At 34.6% G+C, this 14534-nt stretch overlaps 1 protein-coding gene across 2 annotated transcripts in view; it reads right to left on the reverse strand.

Moving 5' to 3' along the window:
- The window catches only part of BLTP1 (bridge-like lipid transfer protein family member 1), a gene marked incomplete at its 5' end in the record, with an annotated part of 191446 nt that overhangs the window by 34567 nt on the left and 142345 nt on the right, over positions 1-14534 (reverse strand). The window contains 9 exons of one of the 2 annotated variants that reach the window (XM_079697869.1): positions 714-776; positions 1310-1400; positions 2069-2178; positions 4068-4191; positions 5454-5584; positions 5779-5979; positions 6758-6984; positions 8831-8890; positions 14216-14414. In XM_079697869.1, the coding sequence (XP_079553995.1) occupies positions 714-776; positions 1310-1400; positions 2069-2178; positions 4068-4191; positions 5454-5584; positions 5779-5979; positions 6758-6984; positions 8831-8890; positions 14216-14414 (1206 nt within the window). The remainder of the gene's footprint in view (positions 1-713; positions 777-1309; positions 1401-2068; positions 2179-4067; positions 4192-5453; positions 5585-5778; positions 5980-6757; positions 6985-8830; positions 8891-14215; positions 14415-14534) is intronic. The other variant, XM_079697870.1, reaches the window with a different exon arrangement.

A 14534-nucleotide genomic window follows, 5' to 3' on the forward strand; every position in this document is an offset into this window, starting at 1 on the left:
GGGCTATGGGAAACAAATGTGGAATAAGTTCCAATTTTTAAATGTAACTTGACAGAAAATTTCTAGACAATGATTTACGTACCTACTATACAGATACAATTTTAAAATTAAATTTTACTTTTATAACTTATATTTAGGGAAAATATGTAGTTTATAAAGGTGTTAACTCAACTTATAAGTGATTGTGTAGCACATTTTCCATACTGTTTTGAACATAATTTTTAATAGATTGCTTTTATACATGCTTTTTTATACCAGTGACTCAAAATAAATAACACTCAATGATTAATTTGTTGTTCTGAGATAGGTTTGATTCTAGTTTGAATTAGGTAACTAATTTTTTCTTAAAGAAAAGATTCATTTTGTATTTGAGTGTAGGGAAAAAGAGATTCACTTCGGGATTAGCAAATAACTGTAACATACTGCAGTTTTTGGTTTATGATTTTGTTGAGTTAATCTGCTGATTTAGTCCTTTAATTTTGGAGATTAAATAATTACTATTAAATTATAAGTAAGTATAGAAGTAAAATATATTCATGAAAAAGCTTAGGAAATATACATGATGAAAAAGAACTGAAACAATCTTAAACCTTTATGTAAAATATCTTCAAGGTCTGAGTTTAGTATGAAATGAGAGGAAGACATTTTGAAAGCAGATTTTCAGAGTGGTTAATTAGTTTTAAAGCAAAATTTATGTTGTTCTTAAAAAGTACCTGAAAATACCCTTCCCCAGGACAGCTGGACTGTGGTGTACTTCCCCATACCGTGTTTTTCAACTTAATTAAAATAATAAGAAAATTTATAAAAATTCATGAAAAATAAAAAATGCTTTAAAAGTAAACAAAAAACAACAAATATTTTAACATTAATTTTAACATGCTATAAAATTAGAATACAACTTTGACGCTGACCTTTTTTACTACTAGTTTCTGATATTATCTCTCTATATATTCTGAACAGAAATACATAAACAATAAAATACATTAAGTAAAAACATTCCACATTACATTTGTGTAAAATACCCAGTTTAATGCAGAGTCGAACTTGAAAGAAAAATTATTCAACAAAATGTTTCTACCTACAAGCAAGCAGTATGGAGTCTTTATTCTACATGCAAAACACTAACACCTGCGGCATGGCTCTCAATAGTGCTCTGCTATTTGGCAATGTACAGACACCTCAACCATCACAATCCACACTTTCACTGTAAGTAGGAACTACTATTTCTAAACTGCATAACTACTATAATTTTGTAATTACTAAAAATTATTTAGCACTGTGTATCTCTAACAAATAGTATCTCTCTTACTGTATCTTGGATATTGAAAGTGACTCTGGGTCCAGGAGATGCTGCATCCACCCGGATTTCTGGGAGTTCCTCAGTTTCACCTACTCGAGAACTATAATAAAATATAAAGTTATAAAACATTAATATTCGTGTTCAAAAAAAACCCCTGGACTTTATAAAAGTCCGATTAATGACATTAACACTTTATTTCTAAATATTTACCTTATCCAAGGATTGAACTTTTGGTATTCCATTTCTTAACCTTTAGCATCTCACAAAAAAAAAGTTCATTGCTTTAACACAAGATTTTCTAAAATTAAACCTTATAAAAAAGAATTTATACTTTATAGTGTTCATTTACTAGTAAAACTATATTTTTCTTCAATAATAAGTAAAATTTCCCATTTTTCATATGTTAAATGTGTGTATAATCACACTTTTTCTAAAATGACAAATTTAGAGTTGCAGCTACTAACATGCAACTATTCATTTCTTTGGATAGTCTATAAGTTTACGCATAAACTTGTCTAAATAGCAGTGTACTTCATTACTAAAAAGCACACAATGACTTTTATAATATAAAAGTAGAGTATAAATGGGATAGAGGGATTCCTCAAACTTCTTAGTTTGACAGTATCCACTATCACTAGTTTTACTAATAAGGTCCATTTGCTACCTTAATTTTGTAATTTCCCCAATTAGAACACAATAAATAAGTAGTGACCTTTGGCAAAAGAGTCAGCAATTTTATTACTTGTTGCATTGGTTGAAATATATTACCTTGCCCTTTCCATTCGCTTAAGAGGTGGTCTTCCAGAAGCTGAAATGCTTTTTGATCGGCTGTAACTTGGTTTGTAACCCAAACCCCACTTATCCTTTAGGGAAGCAGCCTAATGAAAGGGGACAGAAAAAGGGTGAGTTTAGGCAGTTGTTTACTGTTGTAATATCTGACTTCAGGTAAAATGTTCTGCTGTTAAAGAAGTTAGCTTGTCTCCCCCAGGTCAATAACAAGTTATCTTAAATTGTGACTTTAAATGTCACTTAACAACACAGATGGATCAAAGTGCAGCAGGAATCAGCTATTCTTAGTCCTAACGTCAATTAGGAAGGCTGTACAAGGAAAATAGGAGCCACCAGCTCATTTGAGAGAAAAGATTGGGAGCAGGGATGAGGGGTACAGAAATAAGGGGAGAAATAAGGAAACAATAAGAAAAGAAAGAAACGAGAAAGAAAATGAGAATTAAAAGGAAAGATTCTGGGAGAAAGGTGAGGGGAGGGGGGAGAAGAGGAGATCAGGGAAGAGGGGGAGGGGGAGGGAGGGAGCGACCACTAATCATCCTGAGTACCACCCAAGGGTACCCCCCCGACAGAACTCTTTATTACAAAAAAGGAAAGGAAGTGGTGACTGGAACACCCTCCTTGTCACCAAATCCCTCTTCTTCAAATTTGTAGTTTGGGGGGCTAGATAGTAAAAAGATTCTAATACAATGGAGACTTAGAAAGCAAGAGGACTAAAAGGGAATTGAGGGGGAAATACCAAATGAGAAAAATGTTAAGAACACAGATTTAATTTCAGTAATTTTCCTAATCCTCTCTACCTAGTTTTATTTTTAACAGTTAATTGCCAAGTCTAAACTAGCTTATAAACAGTATGCAAGCAATATTTTCATTATGTTGCATGACTGTGAGGTACATAGTGGCAAAAAATTTAAACACAGAGTTATGCATTACAGAGCATCACTATCCATTTAGTACTATCAGAGGCCAGTGTTGAATAAGTAAAATTGAATTTTATTCCTAATTTAAATAAATAATTTAGAACACTATTCAAATGAGGTTGTCTAGGACTTTGGTGGTGACCAAGGAAAGAAAGTTCAAGCTGATGAACTCTGGATCCCTGCAACCTTTCCCCCTTTTCTCTAACCTCAACAGCTCTGATTTAATCAGTTTTTATGTATTGGGGTAACACCCAAAAACCATACTCTGGTTAAAAAAAACTGGAGGGTTTTGCTGACTATATTTTTAAAAATTAGTTTTTCTACTAACAAGACTACCTTGACCCAAAGCAACCTACCTCCATTTGAATAAGTTTTAGAATTATTTTCTACTCTATTTTTCTAGTACATGTATCTATATATTATTTCAAGTGTTCAGCAATTGGACTAAATCCCAGGATGTGGTAGATAGTAAGGTCAAAGATAAACAACTTGTCCTTTAAGAGACTCAAATACTAGTAAGGGCAACTAAATATGCAAATAATAAAGGTAAGAATAAAGTGCTGACAGTATGTAGTGGCTAAGAGTAAAATCCGCTGTGGAAAATGGGAGGGGTAGAATGGACATCTCAAAAAATTTCACATTTGAATTAGAGACAAAAAAGAAAGTATGACTTCATGACAGGCAGACAAAACACAGTGGCTAAGGGCATAGACTGTAGAACCCCACTGTTTGGGTTTGAATCTTGGCTCCACTGGAATTATTGGCTGTATAACCTTGGTCAAATTGCTTGACCTCTCTGTGCCTCAGTTTCCTCATCTTTAAAATGGGGAAAATAATACAAGCTACCACATAGGGTTGTTGTAAAGATTTAATGGGTTGTTGAATGTAAAGTGCTTTAAACAGTGCCTGGTACATAGTAGACATGAGATACACAAGTCAAGTGTTATCACTAGCAATGGAGAAAGAAAGAGAACAACATAAGTATCATCATAAAATTTCATAAAGTGAAAAAATGTTTAAATAGTCTACTTTAATAAAATTCTCCTTAAATGTTTACTCACTCGCATACTGGACCTCCGTAATTTTTTACGAACATCTCTTCTAATATCATTCACAGCAACAGATTCTAATTGTTGATAACGTTGAATTTCCTGGTTTATGGTTCCTTCACTTGCACCTAGTTTTCTGGATAAAAAACAAATATGGCAGTTAGTGTAATGAGGTAACAAAGTAAGAGTGATTTTTACTTGCTCCTTTTTAAATTCTCTATCAGAGTATCAAAGATTATGTATGGACAGGCCACAATCCTGCATAAAGTTAATACTCATATCTGGCAAAACTGTAAAAAAAAAACAAACTTTCTCTAATGTTTTAGGAAATGGTTCTTATCCATTTCTACATCACGAGTCTCTGTGATAATCTCAGGAAAGCTATGGAACCACTTAGCAGAATAGTATCTGTATGTAATATTCTACATATAATTTAAGCCTCAGGTAAGATTTTAGGGGAGGAAGTATATTTTGCTTCAAGTCAGTTTTCCCCTGATAACAAAACTCAAACTACAATGTAAGTCAACAGGAAAACGTGAATCACTGTATCATAACTGATTTTACAGACAAGTTTTTAGCGAATACCTTTCACTGTACAATGTATACATTTCTGTAAAATCCTCGAATGCAAAAAAACACAGATAAAGGAGTACAAAGATTAGAAAAGATGAAGTATGTTTTCCACCTTTGGGGAAAACAAAAATTTCATTTTGGCAAGAAGAATATTTAGTCTTACAGAGCAAGTATTACCTAGTCAGTACTATTTAGCAGGCTACAAATAAAGAAAAAAATGACTACCACCTACTCCCCACTCTTGACTCGCCCTACCCTCACCTCAGTTCTAGTGAACTGCTAATACAGGAAAGCAAAAAAGCATGAAGTTTGAATTCAGACAAACACAGGTTCAAATTCCAATTCTTTAATCTCTCTGAGCCAGTTTTCTCATCTATAAAGTTTGGATAATGCCATCTTATCTCACAGAAATGTTGTGAGGATTAAATTGAGATAACATGTCAGAATCACAATAGGTGCTTAATAAATTCTAAATTTTCTTCCTCTCTCAAAAATTTGCATTCCAAAAATACTGTTAGCAAAAAACTCATATTTACATACATATGTGAAGATACATGTATGTACATGTAGAGATGCATATATGTGACATAAAGTCAGTCATAAACTTCTCAGAAATGGGGAGTTGTGGTGAGCACTAGACTAACATTTCTAACTTTATCACTAATGAATGTATGATCTCAGACAAATCACCAAACTTTTCTGGACCTTGGTGATCTCATTTATAAACTAAAGGGGTTGTACTGGCCCCAATCCAGTTTCCTTCACATTTAAAATCTATTCTATTATTAGGGAATACTATACTAAATTAAAAATCATTATACATACTTAAGATCATCTATTACTTTGGCCTGTTCATTCAGTTCTCTGATATCCACTATACGCTTCATAATTTTTCTTCCTCTAAGTTCTCCTGGCTGGCTACAAGATGCTCCTTGTCTTCGATGATCTACAGCTTCCTGAAAAATCAAAAGCATGTCTGTCAGTAACACCCTCAGGTCACAAAGCAAATCTACCCTATCACAGAAATAACACCTTAAATCAAAGGGAGCATGCAAGAATCAAAGCCATCTATATTAAGTAAGATGATTGGAATTCTCCAGTGATTCAAACCCCTTCATTTTCGTAAGGAATCCATTTAGTTGCTACCTACGTTTCCCCATGAGTGAGCTCTGCATGCTTTCAGATGGGACTGGCTAGACTGAGGGGAGGCCCACATCTCTGGGTTACACAGATACTCTGCAGGAACAGAATAGCGCTGATGTGGAGGCCTCAGGCCTAGGAGGTGATTTACAAGTCGTTGCCCAAAGGTGAGCTTGTGGCCATCTCCACTTACTGAACTTCCCTCTGAACTCTAAATGGTAAACAGTAATGTTAATTTTTAAAAAATTTCTTTCCAAGAACAAAACTATTTCATGATACAGTAGTTAAAAGATGTTTCAAAAATTTTTTTACGTCGATAATAGAATGAAAGCAGAGAGAAACTTTCTTTTTATCTAATAATAAGTTTAACTAATAACTAATCAATCTGATACTATAGAATATGTACAGTATAAATGGAAATACACATTTTTAAAATGTATACTTTATTTTGTGTGGGTGCACTTTGCTTCTGACTTTCATTTTTGAACATCATTATTGAGATAATTCACATGCCATAAAATTCACCCATTTAAAATGTATAATGGTTTATAGTAGTTTTTAGTATAGTCACAAAGTTGTGCAGCCATCATCAGAATCTATTTAGAACATTTTTACCGCCTCCCAAACAAAACCTCATAACATTAGCAGTCTCTTCCCATCCCCTCTCCCAACCCCCTAAACTCTCCCAGTCCTAGGCAACCACTGATCTACTTTCTGTCTCTACAGATCTGCTTGCACTTTGCTTTTACTGTTAACATGTTACCTGTAGGTTAAGGCACAAGTTGGTTGACAACCGTTATGAAACAAGGAATTCAATTAAAAGACAATATTTTGGAATTAAAAAAACAATATTATATAAATGTAGACACAGAGAACCACCACTCCCTTCCTCCACAATTAGCAACTACAGTAAATAACACTGACCTAATAATATCCCTTTCTCAGGGTAAAAGCCAGTCCTGACAAAGTCTAACTGTGAGTTTACTTACAGTATGGATAGTGGGAGACATAGTGTCAACTTCATCTTCATCTGACAGGTCAGCTATGTTCACTGAATTTAGATCGGCAATGTCATCTACGTCCTCCTCTCCTGTCAGTGTTGTAAGGGTATTGCCCAGAGCGTTAAGTCTTTTGCCAATGTTAGGATCCATGTGGACATCAATCCCACACATTTTCCACAATACATTGAGTGTCCAGGTTCCAGCACTACTACTTTCTGTTTAAATAAAGAAGTGACGTTTTTGGTAAGTCTTGAGTATAGAAATTTAAATAATTCTACATTCAGGTAATAAAGTGGATGATGGCCCTGTGTAATAACTAATGTCTCTCACAGCTAGATCTGTCAGAAACATGAGACTACGGGATTGATTTCCCTATTGTATAGTGTGCACCTATTGTTTCTCTGTTTTCAGCACTCTTCTTTCCCCATGTGACCTATGAATTCCCTCCTCCCCTAGCCCCATAGCTGATCTACCTTCCCATGACTATAGTAGGAGAACTGGCACAGCCCTCCCTCATTAGCCAGAATTAATCAGATGATTAGCCTGAGTAAGGGTCAAAGTTGGAAAACTAAGAATCCTTCCCTGGACTTGAGAAAAGACTGGTCCCTCTCTAGTGATTGAGGGGTGGGGAATGAGGCTCATGAGCTGCTGGCAGCCATGTTTCCTGCCATATTTCAGGAGGTCAGCAGTTAGCAAAAATGAAGCAGCCGGAGAGAAGCAAAGACAAGAGCTGGAAAGAGCCCTGGTGACAGCTGGGATCTTGTTTCCAGTAGTTCCTGAGGGCCCCTGAATTGACCTCGTTCTTTCTCTTCACTGAGATAGCCATTCCTAAGTTTAATTGTGATCTGCAAATGTTCTTTTAACAAGTTCCCCCTTCTGGTTAAGCCAGTTTGAGTACGTTGTTGTCGCTTATAAACAAGACTCCTGACAAAGACTTTTATGTGACCTTCCTCCCAATATGTATGTTTACCTCAGTTATCAACTTTTCCTTCTAACATTACTGCTGGAAATTTCCTAACTTTTTCAGTTCTCTGTCAGTGGGGACTGCAGGCCTTGCTATTTTCTGAGACAGTTTACTTAGGACGAGCACTGAGACTAGGTTTTGGAGGACAGGAGGAATAGTAAGGAGAAAAGGAAATCTACTCATCCTAATCGGCTTCTCCCCTCTCAACATTTTAAGCGCTCTTAAATAAATATCTCCATTTATCTTACCCTAATTTTATACCAGTAAAAATAATAAAAATTTACACTATGCTGTCATCTTAGTTAAGACAGATTATTACTTCTATGGTTATCTCCTAACCAGTTTCCTAGACTTTTCTCCTCTCTAATCCTTGAAAGTGTGTGTCCCTTTGATACTGTCACATCTGCTTTCTTGCTCAAAAAAACTCAATGGCTTTCTCACTGTCCACAAAATGAAGTCCAAATTCCTTAATTTGGGATTTAAGATTTTTCTCATTTTATTTTCACATAACTCTATTCCAGCCAATTTGGACAACTCTAACTAGACACTGTGTTTTGACATCATGACAGGTATTATTCTCTCTGCCTGAATTTTCTCTGTTCATATTTTCCAGTTTTTGCTTAAGAAACAATTTTATCCATCTTTCAAGTCCTTGTTTAAATGCTTTTCCTTCCATAAAGCTTTCTCTCATTCCAGTATCCTTTGACATTTAGAAATTTTATCTCCCTCCTGTAAATTTCAATAGCAATTGGAATTTTATATATTTTTTGAACTTATCACTTATTACAGTTTAGTTATGCTGCAGAGCTGTAACTACATTATTAGAATTTAAACTTATATGGCATAGAAAGTATATCTTATTCATCTTTGTCTTTCCCAAAACATTTTGTAGTGTATCTTGTACGCTGGTGGTGTCTAATTAATTGTTAGATAAATAAAAATATGCTAATATTATTGCAAAATAGTTTTTAAAAATTAGGGAATACCAGAATGAGTTTAGTTAAAAGAGCCTCTAATATAAAGGCAGGAAAAATGGATAAAAAAAGCAGAATTCTACCAGATATATATAGCAAAAGTAATACCAAAGGTGAACTTACCAGCAGCTGCTTGTCCTGTAGTCCTGGAACACACTTCATAGGTACCATCTGGAACTACACCTGCACAAAAATCACCCCCAAAGTAAGTTTCAATAAAATTATGCTTGTGATTAAATATTACACTGCAATTTTTCTTCCAAAAATGATTACCTAAATATAAACAGGATTACTAGCCTCTCTAGGTTTCAGTTTCTTTTTTTAAAATTTATTAATTTATTTATTTTATACAGCAGGTTCTTATTAGTTATCTATCTGATACATCTTAGTGTATTAGATTTCAGTTTCTATTCTGGAGAATGAAAGGGCTACCTTAGATGACTTATGATATCTATTTCATATCTCGCAATATTTTATTCTTACCGATTTTAAGAACTAAACTGCATACACCTGAAACTAATATATTGTAAATCAACCATACCTCAATAAAGAAAAAAAGATTTGACTCCAGTTTTATCTTTACATTCTGCATGTGATTTCCTTATCTGAGTGACAATACCTGGCTAACTCTGAAACTCTAGTTTCCAGATGCTATGACAATTTGTACCATCATGAATGAATGGCACTTTGAGAATGCAAATAATTTTAAAATGATTTTTTGATAACTAAGAACTGCCACATTAGGTCACAGACATGATTCATCAACCTTGTCTTTTACTTTGACAAGGATCATTTTATGAGGGGGAAAAAAAAAAAGATTGCCTGCCATGAGGTCAACCTCATAACGTCAGCCTCCTAAGGTCATGGACCTATCCCCAGAACATATCTAACTTTAACTTTGAAACATTTACTACTTCTTAGCTTTAATCAGATAATTTCAGCTTTTTAAAGAGGTTAATTAAATCAACAAAAGACATGCCATCCTTGAAACAACTTTTAAACAAAGTAGAGCCTAAAGATAGAATTAAGACCCTTTCTCAGTAATCCTTAATGGAAACCAAATTTCAGTCTAAACCTGACAGTATATATACCGTAAATAAAATGTCCTTTTGCAATTCATTCCATATTCTAAACTGGTATTCAAAAGTTACTCAAATGTGAGTTGTAGAAATACTACAATTTAGGGACTTCCCTGGTGGTCCAGTGGTTAAGACTCCATGCTCCCAATGCAGGGGGCCTGGGTTCGATCCCTGGTCAGGGAACTAGATCCCGCATGCCACAACTAAGACCCAGCACAGCCAAATAAATAACTTAATTTAAAAAAAAGAAAAGAAATACTACAATTTATTTTGGGAGAAAGGGTTCATAAATGACAATTTCTATTATGTATTTTTTAAGGTGGTGCCAATAACTTTAAAATCTAAATTATATTTTTGAACCATATGGTACTTGTGCCTCACATACAAATTATAAAAAAGAATTAGATCTTGTTTAGGGGTAAAAGTTTGCCTAATTCACCTTTAATGTCATAGTTATAAATCAGAGCAAAAAAAGCCTAGACTACCCTTTCAAATCTTAAGACTGCTAGAATGAAAAGAAAAGCCTCTGAAATTGGAGTAATATAACTAAGGCCAAGTGAAAGTAAGAAACAGTAAATTTAAAAAGGGTAGAAAACATCGGGGACTTCCAATCCCAAGAAGTGCTAGAGAATTTTTGAATATTAAGCTAAAAAAAAGATTATATAAATTCATAGAATACAGAGGTATGATGAATTAATAAGGAATGTTAAAATTCTTAGGAGTATATCTGGATCCTGAAAGTGAGAAGTAGGAAACCAGCTGGGCTCCTGCCCACTGTACCTGTCATCTCTGAGTTGGACCAACCAGAATCCAGGATGGCAGTATTCCTGCTGTGACAACCAAATGCTGCTACCCAGGTGTTAGCAGAAAGCTTGGAATTTTTCAAACTTCTAGTGGTTTAGTTTTTCTAAATACATGTTAAAGAATAGCGTCTAATCTTTACTATTTAAGTGGTCCATGGAACCCTTCCTATAGATTGTCCTTTCTAATTTTTATTGCACTTCCCCCCAAAATATTATCACCTAGAGAGGAAATTACACCGCGCTATCTTTTTTTTTTTTTTTGGCCATGCCGCTTGGCTTGCAGAGTCTTAGTTCCCCAACCAGGGATCAAACCTGGGCCCCGCCAGTGAAAGCGCCAAGTCCTAACCACTGGACCACCAGGGAATTACCGACACAGGGCCATCTTTTTTTTAGGGCATGATTTTTTTTTTAACATCTTTATTGGAGTATAATTGCTTTACAATGGTGTGTTAGTTTCTGCTGTATAACAAAGTGAATCAGCTATACATATACATATATCCCCATATCCCCTCCCTCTTGCGTCTCCCTCCCACCCTCCCTATCCCACCCCTCTAGGTGGTCACAAAGCATCGAGCTGATCTCCCTGTGCTGTGCGGCTGCTTCCCACTAGTTATCTATTTTACGTTTGGTAGTTTATATATGTACATGCCACTCTCTTACTTCGTCCCAGCTTACCCTTCCCACTCCCCATGCCCTCAAGTCCATTCTCTACATCTGTGTCTTTATTCCTGTCCTGCTCCTAGGTTCTTCAGAACCATTTTTTTTTTTTTTTTTTAGATTCTATATATGTGTTAGCATATGGTATTTGTCTTTCTCTTTCTGACTTACTTCACTCTGTATGACAGACTCTAGGTCCATCCACCTCACTACAAATACCTCAATTTCATTTCTTTTAATGGCTAATATTCCACTGTATATATATATGCCACATCTTCTTTATCCATTCATCTGTCAGTGGACACTTAGGTTGCTTCCATGTCCGGGCTATTGTAAATAGTGCTGCAGTGAACATTGTGGTACATGACTCTTTTGGAATTATGGTTTTCTCAGGGTATATGCCCAGTAGTGGGATTGCTGGGTTGTATGGTAGTTCTACTTTTAGTTTTTTAAGGAACTTCCATATTGTTCTCCATAGTGGCTGTATCAATTTGCATTCCCACCAACAGTGCAAGAGGGTTCCCTTTTCTCCACACCCTGTCCAGCATTTATTGCTTGTAGATTTTTTGATGATGGCCATTCTGACTGGTGTGAGGTGATACCTCATTGTAGTTTTGATTTGCATTTCTCTAATGATTAGTGATGTTGAGCATCTTTTCATGTGTTTGTTGGCAATCTGTATATCTTCTTTGGAGAAATGTCTATTTAGGTCTTCTGCCCATTTTTGGATTGGGTTGTTTTTTTGATATTGAGCTGCATGAGCTGCTTGTAAATTTTGGAGATTAATCCTTTGTCCATTGATTCATTTGCAAATATTTTCTCTCATTCTGAGAGTTGTCTTTTGGTCTTGTTTATGGTTTCCTTTGCTGTGCAAAAGCTTTGAAGTTTTGTTAGGTCCCATTTGTTTATTTTTGTTTTTATTTCCATTTCTCTAGGAGGTGGGTCAAAAAGGATCTTGCTGTGATTTATGTCATGGAGTGTTCTGCCTATGTTTTCCTTTTTATAGTGTCTGGCCTTACATTTAGGTCTTTAATCCATTTTGAGTTTATTTTTGTGTATGGCATTAGGGAGTGTTCTAATTTCATTCTTTTACATGTAGCTGTCCAGTTTTCCCATCACCACTTATTGAAGAGGCTGTCTTTTCTCCATTGTATATTCTTGCCTCCTTTATCAAAAATAAGGTGACCATATGTGCGTGGGTTTATCTCTGGGCTTTCTATCCTGTTCCATTGATCTATATTTCTGTTTCTGTAGGGCATGATTTTTAAATGATCTGTGAAAAAAAATCCTAAGGCATAATCCTACTTTTCCTTATTTCTCTGCCCTAAACTCAACTCTTTTTTAAAAAAAAATCTCAGTTATATCCAAGTATACTTACTACTAATAAAAACTACACTAATAAAAACTACAAAATAGTAAACTAATTGGTGAATCTGTAATTTGGAATTCTTTTATGCCAGCAAAACAACTACTCTACTCATCTCGTTTGCCACTCTCCCAAAACACCAAACAATAAGCATGTTACAAAAACAAGTCATTTGATTCCCTCCAAAACCCCAAATAAATTATGATTATCGCAATTATCAGCATGTTAGTGTTCTACTTTGCTGGTATAATATCCACTGAGGTGCTGAGTTATTGTTTATATTTTTTAATATGTGTTTTTGAGTCAGAGGCATATTTCTTATGCATTTTCCCTTTGTTTAAACTGCTAAGGAAATGGTATCCTTCCTTGTTTCCAAATATATTCTATCCAGTATGACTATAATGATGGCAAAATGTCATCATAATAAAAATCAATAGGTTTAAATTTATTTTAAGGAAAAAAACCACACAAACAAAAGACAGTTATGGTGACCTTTTAAAACATACATAACAACCATGTAAAATGATGACTTGTAAAAATTTCTAATGAAGCCTAATTTTGGTCTTTTGGGTATCAGGCACGAGTATTTTGATATCAAGTCTTCTTAATAACCTGAAGTATTTCAAAGAAATCCTAGTATTTTACCTATGAATTATCTAAATGCAAAGCATTCAAAACCAAAAAATTTCACCTAAAATTTTAGCCAATATTAAATGCTAAAACTTCAAGTTTTGATATAAAAACACTGGAAAGTTCTCCCAATACTCAAAGAAAACCCAGAACTGGAAAGAAGATTGTCTTCCAGTGAAGAGAGGAAAAAATTGCTAAATAATGGCATACCACCTTCTGAAAAGTAATTAATTTTGTTTTACAGATTAGCTGAGGAATTTTAGTCCACAACCATTAATTCTTCAAATATAATTTTTCTTCATTATTAAGATTAATGATAACACAACATTGTAAAGCAACTATACTCCAATAAAAATTAATTAAAAATAGATTAATGATGCTTTATCAACTCTGCTGTAATATTTAAAATATTAAAATAAAAATAAATCCCTTTACCTTCAAAATAGCATACAAATACAGCTTTAGTTATTCACAACCAGAGGAATAACTAAAGCTGTGTTTAATGGAGCATAATAGAATCAGAGAAATTCACACAAATTATACTCTGTATACTACATATGTGGACATGTGGACTTATTTATGGCTGGAATCCCTGCTCCCGGTTATCCTGTATTATGTTATAGGATGAATTGGATCTTACACATTTATCACTTTGTTTCAAGATCCCCACAGAACAAAGACACTTTGCCTGGTCATTCACGAATCAGTTACAGGAAAAATCAGGGAGTGAGCAAACCTTCAAATGTTATACCATCAAAAAGAATACCTAGTTGGTTTACTTACCCAAACAACTGAAAGCTGCAGTTTTTCACAAATATGTTCTGATATCTTTAATTAGAAATAGTCTTTATGTCACAAAGTCCAATAACATTCCTAGATATGAACATCCTTTAGTTTTACTTATGAAGACACTGGGGTTATTTTTTAATTTTAAAAAATTCAAAACCTCATACAGAAAATAAGAGACACTCACAGGCATTCATCACTAGGTCCCCACGAATTTCTGGTTTCCAGTCATCCCATGATGTCTCAAAGCCATCAGCAAAACGGATACAAAAGTTTTTGAAATGCCCTTTACTAACTAGAGATTCTGAAGAACAAGCAGTGATGAGAGTACTTTCAATGGTCAGTACTAAAGCAGAACCAGTGTCAAGGTCTCCAGTGTGATTAGACTGCAAAATATATTAAAGAAATGAGACAAAAGGTGACAACTTTTAAAATTTGGAAACCTCACAGGATTCATAAGATCAAACATCTAGAAAGGGTCAACCCTAGAGCGCTTCATTAAAAAG

This window comes from Hyperoodon ampullatus (genome assembly GCF_949752795.1).
Source record: "Hyperoodon ampullatus genome assembly, chromosome: 1".
NCBI lineage: Eukaryota > Metazoa > Chordata > Mammalia > Artiodactyla > Ziphiidae > Hyperoodon > Hyperoodon ampullatus.